Source organism: Lottia gigantea (assembly GCF_000327385.1).
Source record: "Lottia gigantea unplaced genomic scaffold LOTGIsca_12, whole genome shotgun sequence".
Taxonomy (NCBI): Eukaryota; Metazoa; Mollusca; class Gastropoda; family Lottiidae; genus Lottia; species Lottia gigantea.
This window is the reverse complement of record NW_008707225.1, coordinates 1,370,456-1,387,620: the sequence shown is the minus strand read 5'-3', so window position 1 is coordinate 1,387,620 and position 17,165 is coordinate 1,370,456. Positions and strand designations below refer to the sequence as shown.

General features: G+C 33.0%; 3 protein-coding genes across 3 annotated transcripts in view; all 3 read right to left on the bottom strand.

The window, feature by feature from the left end:
- Positions 1 to 3,920: 3,920 nt before the first annotated feature.
- Positions 3,921 to 6,834, bottom strand: LOTGIDRAFT_110936 (hypothetical protein; the record flags this gene model as incomplete). The annotated part of the gene is made up of 5 exons (XM_009048084.1): positions 3,921 to 4,030; positions 4,260 to 4,437; positions 5,717 to 5,817; positions 6,008 to 6,331; positions 6,726 to 6,834. 5 exons carry the CDS (start codon positions 6,832 to 6,834, stop codon positions 3,921 to 3,923), a joined length of 822 nt encoding a protein of 273 aa, XP_009046332.1.
- A 4,031-nt stretch (positions 6,835 to 10,865) lies between these two features.
- On the bottom strand, positions 10,866 to 11,249 carry LOTGIDRAFT_110833 (hypothetical protein; the record flags this gene model as incomplete). The annotated part of the gene is made up of 1 exon (XM_009048083.1): positions 10,866 to 11,249. A coding segment is annotated over one exon (384 nt), but the record flags the coding sequence as incomplete, so codon positions are not given.
- A 3,039-nt stretch (positions 11,250 to 14,288) lies between these two features.
- LOTGIDRAFT_212357 (hypothetical protein) overlaps positions 14,289 to 17,165 on the bottom strand; it is an 8,543-nt gene continuing 5,666 nt past the window's right edge. Inside the window, exons 7-10 of the mRNA XM_009048082.1 lie at positions 16,810 to 16,937; positions 15,593 to 15,755; positions 15,151 to 15,212; positions 14,289 to 14,756 (exon numbers count right to left, since the gene is read on the bottom strand). Coding sequence (XP_009046330.1) covers positions 14,661 to 14,756; positions 15,151 to 15,212; positions 15,593 to 15,755; positions 16,810 to 16,937 — 449 coding nt within the window. The 3' untranslated portion in view covers positions 14,289 to 14,660. The remainder of the gene's footprint in view (positions 14,757 to 15,150; positions 15,213 to 15,592; positions 15,756 to 16,809; positions 16,938 to 17,165) is intronic.

Below are 17,165 nucleotides of genomic sequence, written 5' to 3'. Positions count from 1 at the left end.
TAAATGTCAAGTCCGATTGTGAAGAATTCACAGTTCAAGGCTGATTAATTCTCAATTCAAATCTAAAAAGTTCCGCGTTGTATGAAATTCTGTGTACATTCATTTGTTCTTTTGGCATTAGATTTAAATTACAAATTAGTCAAAATTTACACTTAACCTTGTTAATGAATTGGAAAGCAGGCTTATTACAAGTATATCTATTCAAAATCAATTCAGGACTAATCTTCCCTAAATGATCGTAAGGGTATTTTGTTTGAGAATAAAAAATAAATTCTTGCATTTTATACAATTTGTCTCCTAACATTACTACGTTTTTACAAGTCACTACAGTACTACAGTGCTCTCGAAAATCCAAAAAGGGGATAAAGGTGCCCTTCACCACCTTGAATGAAATCGTGCATGGCTACGCAACTGAGTAAGTAAAGTATATTTCCACGAAAATTCTAATGTTATGTCCTGTGGATATTAGGGTGATCTGAGAATAAAAATCCCATAAAAGCGCAGGCCTAGGTCATGAAGTTAAAATTTTATATTTATCTTAATTCTGTTAAACGCGTTCGCCTCTATACATTTTCGGTCTTTTTAATGTTCGCCATAAGGCTTTCGCTCTGGGTCCGTTCGCTCCACTCTATTTTGTGACACGATAATCCATAATCCACAAAGTTTGGACAAAATGTTTGAATATGTGTTTAATTGTCAAACTTGGTCACTTAAAGATAGCTTGCCAGGCAAGTTAACATACGCCCACTGGCAGCTGTCAGAAATGATAAAACAGTCTTTAGTGACTAAAGTACGAATTTTCTCAGAAATTTTAATAGTTTATATATTTACTGCCACCAAATTTTTAAAAATCAATATCAATAACCCAAATACATCAAATTATCGCATCAATATACATGATCACATCATTAAAAATCAGTTAAAAAATGTAGTCTGTAATGTGTTCACAAACAAATTTTGACGCCTTTTTCCTAAGTCAAGGGCAATAACTCAAAGCCGTTCATCGAAAGATTGTCAAATTCGAACTTGACCAAGATCTTATCAATATAAATGACCACACCAAATTTCATTAAAATCGGTTAAAAACTGTAGTCTCTATTGTGTTCACAAACAAATTTTGACGCGTTTTTCAGGGCAATAACTCAAAAAACCGTTTCCATGTGGCTATCATGTGACTAAAAAGACCTACTTGTTAGTCTTTCATTCAAACCATTTCAAATTTGTCGTTCAGAAACGTGCCTTCACTAACACATGTTGTTTCTCTAAACGATTCTATATTTCTTAGTGTCCAGAATGAACATGAACTTCGAAACAAACATAATAAACTATGTGAAAACAGCAGAAATGCCTTAAAGTTCTCAAGAAAGTGGAAACATGGCTCACTTTTCAACTCGATTCATGCAGCATGGAACAATTTTATTGCGACCGGGACAAATAATGTTTTTTTAAGGTACTGTAATTTTTTGACCAATCATACTTTAGTCTCTAAGCCCATCAGTAATAGTGTGCACAGCTCACCGTGAAAGTTTGAGCCTTCAAATTCACACGTATAAGAATTATCGGTGTTTGAAACTAGTGTACAGAAGAGGTCAGTAATGATACAGATATTGACAGTGTTTGACTGTAGTATGTTGTGTAGGTTAGTTATGATACATATGTTGATACTGTTTGACTGTAGTATGTAGAAGAGGTTAGTAAGGATACAGATATTGATAGTGTTTGACTGTAGTATGTAGTCACGGTCAGTAATAATTCAGGTATTGACTGTAGTTGTAGTAAAGTTTAGTAATGAAACAGATATTGATAGGGTTTGACTGTTGTATGTAGTCTAGGTCAGTAATAATACAGATATTGATAGTGTTTGACTGTAGTATGTAGTATAGTTTAGTAATGATACAGATATTGTTACTGTTTGACTGTACATGTATTACTACAGATGTTGATTGTTTGACTGTAGTGTGTAGTAGAGGTCAGTAATGATACCGATATTGATTGTAGTATGTAGTAGAGATCAATAATAATACAGATATTTGATAGTGTTTGACTGAAGTATGTAGTCTAGGTCAGTATTGATACTGTTTGATTGTACTTTGTAGTAAAGGTTAGTAATGGTACAGATGTTGATTCTGTTTGACTGTAGTATGTAGTAGAGGTCGGTAGTGATACAAATATTGACAGTGTTTGACTGTAGTATGTAGTAGAGATCAGTAATAATACAGATATTGATAGTGCTTGACTGTAGTATAGATATTGATAGTGTATGAGTGTAGTTGATAGTGTTTGGCTGTAGTATGTAGTAGAGGTCAGTAATGATACAAATACCATATAATCATTACTGTCCTCTACTATACACTACAGTCAAACACTGTAAATATCTGTATCATTACTAACCTAGACAACGTACTACAGTCAAACACTATCAATATCTGTATTATTACCGACCTCTACTACATACTACAGTTATACACTATCAATATCTGTATTATTACTGACCTAGACTACATACTACAATCAGATACTACCAATATCATTACTGTATCATTACTGACCTAGACTACATAATACAGTCAGATACTTTCAATGTATTATTACTAACCTAGACTTCATACTACAATCAAACACTATCTATATCTGTATTATTACTAACCTCTACTACATACTACAATCAAACACCATCAATATCTGTATTATTACTAACCTCTACTACATAATACAATCAAACACTATCAATAACTGTATTTTTTCTGACGTCTGGAAACAAACAATTCAGTTAGCTCAAAAGAGTGAGTTGGTCGAGTTAAGATATTTTTAATGAGGTTCCTACTTGATTATCTTACTTTATCTAAATTTATTAATAATTGTACCTTCTACAGTGTTTACTAGCTACAGAACAAGTTATATCGTGATAGGGTTCATCGTTTCTTGATAATAAACAATTTCAACAAGTTTCGTCCAAATCCGTTAAGAATGGTGCATTCTACACTGTTTACAAGCTAAAAATTGAACAAGTTTCCAAGAACAAGGGCAATAACTCATATCAAATATTTCTCGTGATAGGTTATAAATAAACAATTTTACCAAGTTTCGTCTAAATCGTTAAGAATTGTGCCTTCTCGAGTATTTAGTAGAAAGACGAGAGCAATGCCTCATAACAATCAAAACATTGTAAATTTATAATTTTTATTGATTTTTCATTCATAATAATCACTCGTATGATAATATACTTATCAAATTAGATGCTCAGTAGGAAGGCTTTGTTGTTTTCCTTGCACCAATAATCCAAATATAGGAACAGTTGTCGACAAATCCTGCGCATATGATCAGCCGAATTGAGTTTATTTCTAGCTTTAGTTTTGATAACTAAAGTGTCGAGGTTCGCTTGGGTTCGTCGTGTTGAAGGGCATCATAAGTCCTGAATCTCTATAATTCTTCTCCTACAATAGTTTACCGCACCATACACCATAATACAATACTATAGCTTGGGATTTAAAAATTCAATAAAAATTGGATGAAATCCACTAAATAAAAAAAAAAACGTGGTAAAATTTAGTTACCACGTATTGTCTCCATAGACTTACATGGTGACATTGGCCTAATTTAACAAGTTACCACGCTGTGGTATATAGCTGTAAGGGTACTTATGGCTATTTACCACTGAAATTCAGGATGCAACTACATAATCAGTATGTAAGGACAATCTCCCCTGTATAGAAGAATGGTTTGCGCCCCAACTATTTTAGCCTACCCCACTTTATTTTTAACAAATTTAACTATAGTCTTATACTTTTTGCTCCAAAATAACCAAATCAGTTCAATTTTTCGAAAATTTTCTTCAGATGCTTCACGAGGCGACCTCATCGATTTGCCGCATTTTTTAATTCAGCCCCGACGTTGTTCTCCCATTAAGTCAGTCCGATGCTTTATATGTATCTAAATTGTAGTTTGCTGGCCTTCATTTTCTCTTGGTAAACTTTATCAAATTCTTCATTTTCTGCCACAGTAAAATAGTTCTTCCAATCTCCAACTTGTCCTAGAGAAGAAAATATATATTTTACTATGAAATGACATATTTAGACCCTATAATTACTATAAAACATATCATCGGTAGTATAGTGCGTACTCGTACTTTTTGCCTTTACTATGTTGAATTTTCCACCTGTAAGGTTGTAACATTTTAATTTCATTGTATCTTGGCTTCTCATTGAGGTGTAATATTTATTATTTCGTATTTTGAACAAAAACTTATACAATATGTATACCTTTTCTGTACATAGACTGTCCTTCTTTCCATAATGGTTTTAATGGGTCATGTTTCTGTTCTTCAGAAGCTTTTTTCAGATTTCGAAATGAACACGCTTCAACGATATCTTCTGTTAGTTTATCTGATACATCTATCTCTAGAAATTTACTTAATTCTTTAACATGATGAACTGGATTCTATAACAACATAAAAATAAATTCAAACTCACTGTTTTTTTTTCAATATTTATAATACATGATTTTAAATAAAACTATTTGGCAGTGGTGTAACAATCACCAGTATGAAATATTCAACCTTCAGACATACACTTCTTTGGAACTTTTTGGGGCAATACTGAATAGTGTTTCCAAAATCAAAAATATTGTGACAAGCTGAAAATTGAACGTGTTTTAAAAAAGGAAAATAACTCATATTTTTTTTATTCTTTTGATTTTCAATAGGGTTCATCCATGGGTGATAAACACTCACACCAAGTATTGTCAAAATCTGTCAAGAATTGTGCCTTCTAGTGTTAAAAAGCTAAAAATTGAACGCGTTTTTAAGAACAAGGACAATAAGTCATACAAAATATCTTCAATAGGGTTCATCCTTGGGTGATAACAAACATTCACACCAAGTTTCGTCAAAATCAATAATTGAACCTAGAGTGTTTATGGACGGACGGACGGACGGACAATATCCTCCCCAAAATGCCTGAAGAGTGGGGGAGGGGCAAAAATGAGAGGTATCTCTCCAAGGCGAGGCCAAGGTGAAGCACGTGGATTCCAGATGGTCTGAGATGAATTTTGGGCATTTAGAGGGCTTCATTCTCAATAAAACCCAGGAGACCAAGGTGAAGGCCTAAATACGCGACTGTATACGATTTTCGATATTTGAGAAATACGAATCGATTACCAATTAACTTAAAGGTACAGGTAGGCCATTTTTGACCAATCATACTTTAGTCTCAGAAACTGGAATTTTTTTTTAGCTGAGCTAATCAGTAATACTGTTCACAGTCGGAATATAGGCCTTCAAATCCATATGTGTCCAGATTTATCTGCGTTTGAATGTTTAATGACAACTCGTCAATTTAAGATAATCTGTGACATATAGAAAAGACATATATAGAAAAAGTGAGTAAATTTCATAGTTTGAAGTATTCTTAAATAAATTATTTGATTTATGTATATTTCTAGTACTTCTGAAGACTATCTACAACTATTAAAGACTAACACCAACCCCCCAAAATGGCACATCGTCCCTTTAAATGCTTCTTGACTTAAAGTTTCAAAGGAAATTAGACATATATATATAGGCCTACTAAATATAATATTTTTTAGAATTAATCAGTTATTGCTTAATGGCATATCGAAGTAGGAAGACCGAATTATAGCCAAGATAAACCGATTTTCCCTTTGAATAATAGAGCCAGGGGATTGCTTTCTCTCTAAATTCATCTCCATATTTTTTTACCTCTTTCATGTCTTCATAAGGTAAAAAATAAACTGGGTTATCAGTTGTCTGAAGAAATTTCTCCCATTTTAAAACATATTCAAACCAAGTTCCAAGTCCCACTGAAAAAAGTTATTTAAAGTCTTGCAATAAATAACTAAAGATATAAAAAAAACAACTTGTTCTTTTAGCAAAGATATTATATATCCTGTTAAACCTCCTGCAAACATTAGAAAATACAAGCTCAAGTTGTCTCTGTTCATGGTCTGAAATGTCCATTGAAATAATTATTATTCAGCTTGTTATACTCACATTCCCTATGTAAAAATATATCTATGAAATCATGTACATCTCCAGCGTAAGGGGCCAATCCTTGAAGACCATAGAAATGAAAATACAATGAAACAGCTGTATCTTTAGGATTCCGAATCAAATAAACCAGTTTGGTTTTTTTCTCTAACAGTTGTTTTGGTAAAAGACTGGGATATAAATGTGTGTTTAAAACTCTTGGTGAAGGTTCTTTATCAAGATCTCCCTTCTGAAGAAATTCTATCATTTGTTTCTCTTTCACGTCTTTTTTGTACTCGGTCGTCTTGTTTCTTAACATGTTGAGAACTTCCCACAACCAATGTGTACCTTGAATATATATTATGAAAATTATGAAGGTCTTTTACATGCAACAATATCGTAAAATAAAATAAGATACGATTTCGTGAGGTTTGTCTATGTTTTTTTTTTCTTTATTCTATTAATGAAAAACTTTTCCCAATTCGATTCTGAATGAAAAGCAGCTGAAAGCATCTGTAAATGTATAGCCTGTACCCTATAACTGATAACTATTGACAGGACTTGGAAATACCCAGCAATGTTTTGAAGTCTAACACCTATAAAATCAGAGGCTATATGATATCTGCTTTGGATTAGAGTTCTTTTGTGGTTCGCTCCTCGGATAGTAAAAACGGATTAATGACTTGCTCTATTATCAAATGTCATTTCGGTGCAACTATATTTCACTAAAAAGTCAGCTTACCTGCTTTTGAATAACCACATATCACTATATCATCATCTCTTATGGTTAAATCTCGTATATTTTCAAAGTGCTCTTTTGGTTCACATTTTACAAGAGGCTTTAAATCCATACTTGGGAAATCATTTACATCTATGATGGTCATTTTATTACCGGACCTATCATATACATCCCTTGGTTCTCCGACAACGATTTCGTTTTCCATCTTATAGGCCTCTTTCTTGACTTCAACCAAAGTTTGTCCTCACCCTCCCATTGTTAATAAGTAAAAGTTAATAGACTCACGTGACTGCAGTTTTTATCTGTGATACAACTTAATCACAGTACAACACAAATAAAGAACTATGTCATTTTACCTTTTTTGCACAGCGGATCCTTTTATTATTTGATATATGTATGCTGCTCACAAAGGACGTGTGTGCAATAAATCTTATCTTACCAGTAAAGGGGTCAGTAGGCCGGTAGCCCTATAACAACAACAAGGTAGCTCACACTTATGAGATATTTTTAGATTTCGGTCTATAAATGAAAGTAGATTTTAGCCTGAAGTGATACTGTGATGCTTCGAGGTTCTAGGCGTGAGGGTAAATACACACCACGGAGAGTCGTATGCCTTCAGGAAGAAAGCACAAGGTTAACTCATGAAAACTTTATTACAACTGAATACAAATACAGTGCGCGTTCGATAAGACGATTGGTCCCAGTTGTTTCGTCCATACTCTGGACGTTTCGTCTACCTATGTGCATTCCATGCACAACAACATTACTAACCACATTGCTCCTACTGAAATAGCATAATATGATACATAGGCCTACATCTATGGTGGGGGAAAACGGCAAAAACATATTGGTATGTAGAAACTATCTTTTCATCTAGTCTTTTTAAATCTTTCAGTTTCAATATTTAACTTATGTGCTGATAATCTTAATTTAGCAATATGTTAAATGCATTATGTTACATTTGTGTGTTGAATTAGACATTTCTACACAGCAGTGGGTTTTTGCCGCTTTCCCCAGCCATATTACATCAAACTGGTTAAGAACATTTCTAGTGTAAAGGAAACTGCAACCAGAATTTTGGAAAGTAAATACCAATATAGTAGGAAATCAGTCAGTGGAGAATGATTCCAAAATATTTTGAAAAACCCTACACATACACATGGGTGAGGACTCTTTTACTTTAAACACGTTCAATTGTCACCCCAATAGCAGCCTAATATGCTTAGCTCTTCGGTCTGAAACAGCTTTCCAACATAACCATCACTATGGAAATTCAAGGTTCTAAGGAATACGCTAAATCAAATATTCTTTCATCAAATCTTGATTCATAAATTTTGGAGCGCAAGCCAATCACAAACGTAATTAGGCATATTTCTTCATTTTCTCTTGCAGGTTATATCTTCGGGGTATACATAAATCTTGGCTATTTTTGCTCCACTTTAGGGCCTCGTCGCAAGTAGCAAATGCGATCAACAGGATGATTGGCAGATTCCGACCTCTTACCTTGATGACCATAGCAGGAGCAACTAGGATTTTTCAGAGTTGTTGAAGCGCTCATGTCTACTTATTTCGGCGTCATCGTCGATCTCTGACAGTCACAATGTCGATCTGATTCCAGAGCTAATTCTCATGAATGTGGCAGTAAACATCCTCTAAACATCAAACAAACTACAAATCAATAATTGATACATGTCAATGTTTATTGTAATATACCAAAATATTTTGTAAAGTATATGTATTACATATTGTAATAACATATCCCGTTATTTTCATTTGCTTTATATGTATCTAAATTGTAGTTTGCTGGCCTTCATTTTCTCTTGGTAAACTTTATCAAATTCTTCATTTTCAGTCACAGTAAAATAGTTTTTCCAATCTCCAACTTGTCCTAGAGAAGAACCATCGCTATTTTATTATTAAATGACACATAAGGCTCTATTATACTGAAAAATCATTAATAAAGTGCGCCATACTCATACTTTTTCCCTAAAGCCTGTTTGTTCAATTTGACTTTGAGTCATCAACTCAAATTTTTCATGCCAGGATGTAATATTTCAATTTCAATTGACGACTCACTGTAAACTATTCTCAATATTAAGTCTTATATATTTTTAAGGGCATAATAAAACTAGGTTTAATTAAATCTAGGTTAAAAGGCAGAAATTACGACCCATCGTACAAAATTCCCAATGTTAAGCTTTGTTCATTCTAAAGCATTGTTAAAGGTTAAATAAAATCTAGGTGAAAAGTTGGTCCATTCATACAAAAGGCTCACTGCCCCACTCTTAAATTTAAAATGTACGTCATTTTTTGAAAAGAATTTACAGACAATTTCAACACAAAGTCAAGGTTGAGAATAAAGTACGATGTGTCGTAATTTGTTTCCGAAATATTGTCTGTACTTCACATTCAAAAAGACGTACAATTTCTATTTAAAAACGAGTGACTCTTTAATATGAATATACCCACTTTTATCTTGATTTCAAAAATGGCCGAATCGCAATTACCTATCTATAATAGCCCCGAATGCAATATTGAAAACCTATAGACACTTAAGTTCGGTTCGACACCCGACCCTGTAAAATTAGCTCTCTCGGTGGGTTCGACCATTCTGTGATTATAGGAAATTTTGCCAGAGTCGATGACATGAATTTTCTGGCGAATAATATCAAAGACGCTTGATGTTAGCGAATGGACTTTGGTCGATGATCGGGTGAATTTCGTATAGCACTGGACGCACTAGGCGAAGTTCGCTGGCGATCGACTGACCAGAACCGTTCGGCTTGAAAATTGTCCAGTCTGTCCACAGCTTTTTACAGGTAATTATTTTAAGGTCAGCTGCCATTTATTCAGTGGCTCAAAATCCATCATAGAGAACAGTTGAACCATGTCCACAGGTCCCTACCCATCCCCAAAAGAAATATAATTAAAGACCTTATAAGCATGACAGAATCATGTGCTCCCCTCTCCTCAGTTCTAAACCATAAGATTGTCACTTCAGATAGTGTCAAAAGACATCATGTTAACAGTAAATAAGTGAGAAATGTAATGAATGGAAAAGAATTCAATTGGTGAATAAATACAACCAGATATTTTTTTATTGTGATAAATCATTTAATTATACAATTAAGTCGGCAGGCATTGTGTGTTCGTATTATAGTGTATGGTACTAGGCCTAACTATAACATAAAACTGTAATAAAAAATACTGTATAACCAAACACGAGAATTCGTTTCTTGTCAGGTGAGGTTCGTACAGTTCTGGTACTTTCGAAGCACAAACCAACCCCCGAAAATGCCCCTATGATGAACCATAGCCTTTAATACGTATATTGCGTAGGCCTATTATAATTACTCGTAATTACTCGTTACAAAATTAATAGTCAAATTATCAATGGCACGTGTGTGAAACCTGTGAGAATATTTCATATTGACCATGTCAAATATATCAAGGTTATTTTATCCAGTCGACTGCATTGTGTTGTGAGTAAGACATGTTCAAATACCACCTGAGAGAATGAAGTTTCATAACTTAGAAATGTTATACAGAATGGAAAAATACTAAATTAAAACTAAAACGTTATTTAACCTCCCGTGGATATCTCGTATGTTGTCGATATTTAACAATGCACTGCAGCCAACAGTTCAAACTTAATCTTTGGCAAGGAGAAAACCAATTGCTAGCATACGCTGTAGCCAATAACATGTGCACGTCATGCTCAAATTCATTACCACATCGAAAATATTTCTCATAGCATCCTTTTATACACGTAAATATTCTGTCACTCTCCACATAGCCTGGTTTCCTCAATAAATACCTGGCTATTAATAATGATAATCTCGATATACTCTCGGAGGTCATTCCATATAAATATTCACTATCAAAATCGGCAAAATGTTCCACGACATCTTGTCGCTTTGACTGTAATTCATCCCTAGCTTTGCGATATTCTCTCTCTAAATAATCGTTTCTACATTCAGCTTCGTGTAGATCTCTCCTTAGTTTCTTTAACTGATACTCTAATGTCGTTATCCTGTACAGAAGTTCGGAGATTTCAGCTGGACGAAGAAGTTCATTACTAAGTTCTGTTTGTGCAGATCTTTCGTCATCAATACTAGAAGCTATAGCACTACACTGTATTTGATGTGTTGGTAACTCATATCTGTTGACAACTTCGTCACAAGCAACACAGCGAATCGGAAAATGAGTACAGGTTTCAAGATGTTTCCCCAAACTTTCTAATTTAGTAACAGTTTTACAACCTCTTTCAGCATGATCACAATAAACATCTAAACCATTGATTAGGTTTCTTAAAGATAAGATAGGTTTGACCGTTTCATATTCTATGGGTGTCCGACATTCGGGACAGGAATTGGTCATAGGACGATTTAACCAAGTCTTGAGGCAGTCCAGACAAAAACTATGTCCACACGATGTTAAGACAGCATTCTCAAATACACCACCACAAACACCACACAATAGATTAGGATCGATGGTTCCAGTGAATTTATTTAAATTATATCCCATGTCTGTATACTTATTTCTCCTATAAGTTATAAGGTACTAACTAACCGAACTGGCGGAACGGTCTAGCACTAGTAAATGTACTAAATATAGTGTAGAGCTGTGCAGGTATACCACAGATGTTAGTTTTATTATTTCCAGGTGTAATTCTCTATAGCTTATTATTCTAACAACTCGTAAATATACTATACACTGCTGATGTCTGTTCAATAAATAATTCCACTGTTGATAATTCTTTCTTAAAACATCCCTTTTTCAATTCCCATTCAACAAATTTCATGGGAAATAATTATAGTCTATTTGATTTTGGTGAAGCATGAATTTCACAATATGATAATTGCAATGAATACAGGTAAAGAGTTCAGGTGATGGAGTGTAAACCAGTTTCTTACAGCACAATCTTAACTTTATCCTCAATTATCAATAATCCAATCATATATACCAGTATACCACAGTCATACGATGCTGATCTGTATATACTCATCTTTTAGTACTGCCCAGGTGATATAAACTAATCAATTAAGAACGCGCGCATGCGTATGGGTATGCCTATGGTGCCTTTACTATAGATTAGTAGAACCAGTCTTATCTATACATTACATACAGTTCTACTTCTTTAAAGTGGCATTCAACACGAGAAAATATACTGTTTCAAAACGTAAAATATCAAACTACAACAGTTGTACTTTCAAGAGCAATGTAAATGCAGGAATGCATTTTGATTGTGTCGTAGTGCGGACTTGTCTTTATGATAAAGCTTATGTATCTTCAAATTAGTTTTCATTTTAGAAAGAATATATCCCTTGAAGGTCTCTTTAAACAATCATTAAATATTCTATATTGTATATTCAAAATTACGTACAAATATTGTCTAGAAATAAAGATATTGTTAACACCCTAATATACAAACATAAAATATACATAAATATTAATAATAAAACTTTTGTCTAACTTTTGTAATATATGAACATTAACTCTTTTATTTCTTGTTAATTTCTTTTTCCTTTTCAATGATGTTAAATGTCAAATACATGAAGTGAAATGAACAGTTCAAGCGGGCACCCATTAACATAGATATCTATATACGGGTATTTGTGTTTATTGCCAATTGACAATGACATATTTTAAACATGCAATTCGAACAATAAATCGAATATATATTGCTTATTTTGGTTACAAAGGATACTGCTTTGTTCAATGTAAAAATGACATTAGTGTGTAAAAAAATATTGGCAAAAATCACTTGGAATATTTTTGATCAAAAGGAACAAATAAAGAAGGTCTCATATTATATATTTATATTACTCTGATGATCGATGATATCATTGCAATAAACATATAATATATTACTCTAGTGATAGATATCACAGTGATAAAACGTTATTACTATAGTGATAGAGGATATCACATTAATAAACCTAAATTACTATAGTGATAGTGGATATCACAGTACTAAACCTGCATTACTAAAGTGATAGAGGATATCACAGTAATAAACCGATATTAATATAGTGAGGAAGGATATCACATAAATAAACCAAAATTATTACATTGATAGAGGATATCACAGTGATAGAACGATATTGCTATAATGATAGAGAACATCACAGTAATAAACCTATATTATTATAGTGATAAAGGATATCACAGAAATAAACCGATAAACCGTGATAAAACGATATTACTACATTGATAGAGGATAGCATATTATACTGATAGAGAACATCACAGTAATAAGCCTTTATTACTATAGTGATAGAGCATATCACAGTAAGATATTATTGATAATTAAAATTATGTCGAATTATGATTAATACAGATTTCGAATTATATCCATAGCAAAAAATCTGGCCTCAAATTTCTTCACTTTGCCAACAAATAGTTAATAGAAAGTGGTATTAGGTTTTCTGAGAGATACTCTCCTATAGAAGCACTGGCCTGGGTCACAAATAGAGACTTTAGATCTCAGCATAAGAGTACATTAGTTTGATTTTGCTATCATTTACTTCCGACAAACTTTACAAGATAAGCAAAAAATTCAAAAATGCATAATAGTGGTGTTATACAAGATACAAATAACTAGATAGGTGGATCTATCGTGAATATCTATAATGTACGAGATTTTGAATGGGTTTTAACAGGATTGTGTTGAAATCGGCGTTAACTAGAAACACAATTATCAACTTGCAATGGGAATTAATTGGCTAAAAGATCCAACAAACTACATAATTTATGAGATAAATTTAACTGGTATTATTTGTTGATATGTATCTACGGTAACTCAATATTTATAGTCTCAAAGGAATTCCACCATAGCTAACAAATCAATCCACCTTCTCAATTATTCTGGTCTGGAAATGTATGCATGAAATTTGGAGAAGCTTGAAGATATTTGATCACGGGATTGCAGATTAATTAAAGATATGGTTATAAATAATAAATAGTTTAGCTCCGAACCACCATATGTCTTAAGCAGGTTGTATATAACGTACGCCACAAGCCTTAAAAAAATCGATAACTCTATTCTTTCAATACAAATCAGTTGATCAGTATTCTTCATATTGAACCGCATTCAAAAGTCACGGCTATTCAGGAATAATGCATAGATTCAACTATACATTTTGAGTTAATGTTTTTATAATTTGATATCAAGCATTTCCTTCTTCAATTATTTTGTCAGTGTATCAAACTCTCTCTGTAACGCTGAACATCCGACGTGTTTTTAACAAGTTTTGGCGTTCAATACAACATACGACTCGGCAATTTAAGATACTTTATGATATGTAGAAAAGACATATATAGAAATATTGAGTTAAATTCCTAATTTAAAGTATTTTTAAAAGAATTATGCGATTTTCGTACATTCAAAAGACTATTTACATATATTTAAAAATCGCATTCCCGATTACCCTGGTTCCCAATCTGAAGTGTTTTCACCCCCTGGGGTGAAAGGTCCACATGAAGCATGTTAGCAAACGGTACGATTATTCACATCTGTCATGTAACAATGCTTACAAAACATTCATAAAAAGGTGATAACCACTCATTTAAATGCATTTTATTTACATTGGATACATAGTCCATTAAAAAAAAAGTCTTCAATCAATCTTCAATTTTAATCACTGATTACTTAGTTAGTTGATTTTACAAAGATGAAATTACATTTCATGACCTCAATAGACAGTGTTTTGATCAAAATATATGATTAGTAAAACAATAGATGGTATATAAAATCTATCACAGGCATTATTCTACTGTATTAAAATGGATGACTCAGCAGAATAACACAACAAATAACTCTAATTTGACCAATATTCATTAGAAATATTGTGCTCTTATTGTCAAATTTTGCTGAACCATCCCTTTAAATTAAATTGAGTGTTTAAAAAAAAAGTTAAAGTTAAAATCTGCATCTTATTTACAGCTATACTGGAATCCACTATCCGTCTTTTGACGTTTTCTTGTGTGCATCTGACTGAAAAATTCCCTTATATGTTCTTCTTTGACCACCTGTAAAAAGGTAAAGTATTATCATCTCAGCTATAGTAATGAGCACCATTAGTTTTAGACAAGATTTTTTAAATTTTATATCAATCTCTAAAATTTCATAGAACAATTGATTGCGAGCGGTAATTTTCACCCTTCGATGTTCAAAACATTCAAAGAATTGAGTTATTAAAGGTAGATAACTCTGTTCAAGCAGTGTTATCAAGACAACAACATATTTCTTTCAAAACCATTCGTCTTGAGACGCACAACATTCAATTCTCGCTTGCAGTTAGTCTGGTGTTTGTCTCCAAAAATGCAAGGATATACCTTTGGAAGTTTTTTCCATATATTTATTTCCACTCCATTTCACACGAATTTTAGTTGAAGTTTACTTCAAGTATAAGTATCAACTTACCTTTCCACTTTCTGCAAATGTTCTAAGATATTCTCTAAGCCCTTCCTTCATATCATTATACCCTGAAGAAAGAAATTTACATACTTTACTTTTCAACTCTCACTGTTGGCTGTCATTGTGTTCTATTATTTTCAAGTTAGTTAAAGGCAATCAAAACATTTACCCAATTTGACATTTTTTTCAAGAATTTATTGTCTTGAATTCTTTATTTATCATGTAATACTCTTACAAAATTAAATAGTCTTAAGGCATATATTAAACTGCATCCTTTCAGATCAAATTGTATGGTGAAAAAAGCAGCTGCTTCTGTTATCAAGTCACGTTACTTGCTTATTTCAAGAATTGTCTTCAAGATCACAAGATCAGAGCTAGTAAACACATTATTATTATCTCCACAAACATAAATAGTCAAACTCATCTATAAATCATAACAATATTATACCATGTATGAGTTCCACTTGCTGTACTCTATCCATCTGTGATAAAGCTCTGGGTAAAGCATTGGTATCTGTAAAACTATGAGAAGCTAAACCTTTATCTTCATAGGCATGGACTGTATCATCTTCATCTAATATAAAACTTATATTCTTCTCTTCATACATTTTCTATAATTTCAAAACAACAAAATTAGGAAATTACAGGGATATGCATTTTTTAAAAGTGCGGATAATACCAGCATCCATCGGTTGAATATGGGCGGTAGTGTTAGGGGGGAGGAAATGAAGCTTAACATTGGTCAATTTCTTCTTTGCACTGTGACTAGCGGCGTTATCACATAAGAGAATAACAGATTTATTCTTGTATTTCACCTGTCTGTCAAATGAAGTCAGCCAATCATTAAACAATTCAGAGGTCATCCACGGCTTTGTGTTGAATCGGTATCTTACATACAACTCGGGATAAGAGAGAGTAAGCAAAATCAGTCACATTTAATTTAGTTCCAATAGCTTTAGCCTTTTCAATGAGCATCGTATCACCAACTGCCACATTTCTACTGTTCATTTCACAAAGCCACAAATTATAGATCGCTTCTTCAAGCTTTCCATTCTTCGCATGACGAGCCAAAAACAACGAAGATGAATCTTCAGAAATATTTAACCACTTCTCCTTATTACGTAAAATGTCACCAATAGTAGACTTGCCGATCTTATGACCAAATTCAATTTGAAAATGTTGACTTATGGAATCCAAGCTTACCTTAGGATTCGATAACTTATAAACACAAATTTCCCTTTTTTCACGTGGGGTAACTTGAAGCGTTGACGTTTAACTTGTTGGGTGGCCATAATGTAATTCATGTATGAATGAAGAAAGATGATTACGTTTTCTTTTTATATCCAATGGATAGCTTGTATGTTATCAGTAAATTAATTGCTTAATCTCACAATGAGGATTTATTAAACACCAATCAAGCGACATCTTAAGATACCGATAATCCGGAAGCCAGTTTAAAGATCTCACAGTGACATGCGACCCGAAGGTGAATATTAATTACTAAGAATTTGATAATTGGTTCCCAATCACAGCTGTGCGGAACCGGAAACCGAAGCACCGGATTAACGGGTAATTTTACATAGTAAATATTCCGTTCCCAGTAAAAAGCGTGCGGATCGAGGTTTCCGGATTATCGGCAACCGGATAAATGAGGTTCCACTGTACCTGACAAGTTGTACATCTACACAGTTGACTTCTCCATCCTTCAAACATAAAACAGGCTTTATCACTGGATTGTTGATTATTATCTAGTCTTTTTAATAAACAGGAATTGCTGTCAGCATTTGAATCCTAGATCAGAATTAAAACAATGAAGTCCATATCGAACATATTGGCCATGAAGATGCAACTAGTAATTCCTATAGGTATTTCTATTAAGCTGTCAATAGATTGGAAAAAATTTAATCTTTGACTTATTAATCACCAAACATTCAAAAGACTGACATGAAAATGTTACATTTTCAAGTTATAAATTACTATTAAGTCCATAAAAGAAATACAAATTGGCTAGAAACAAAATT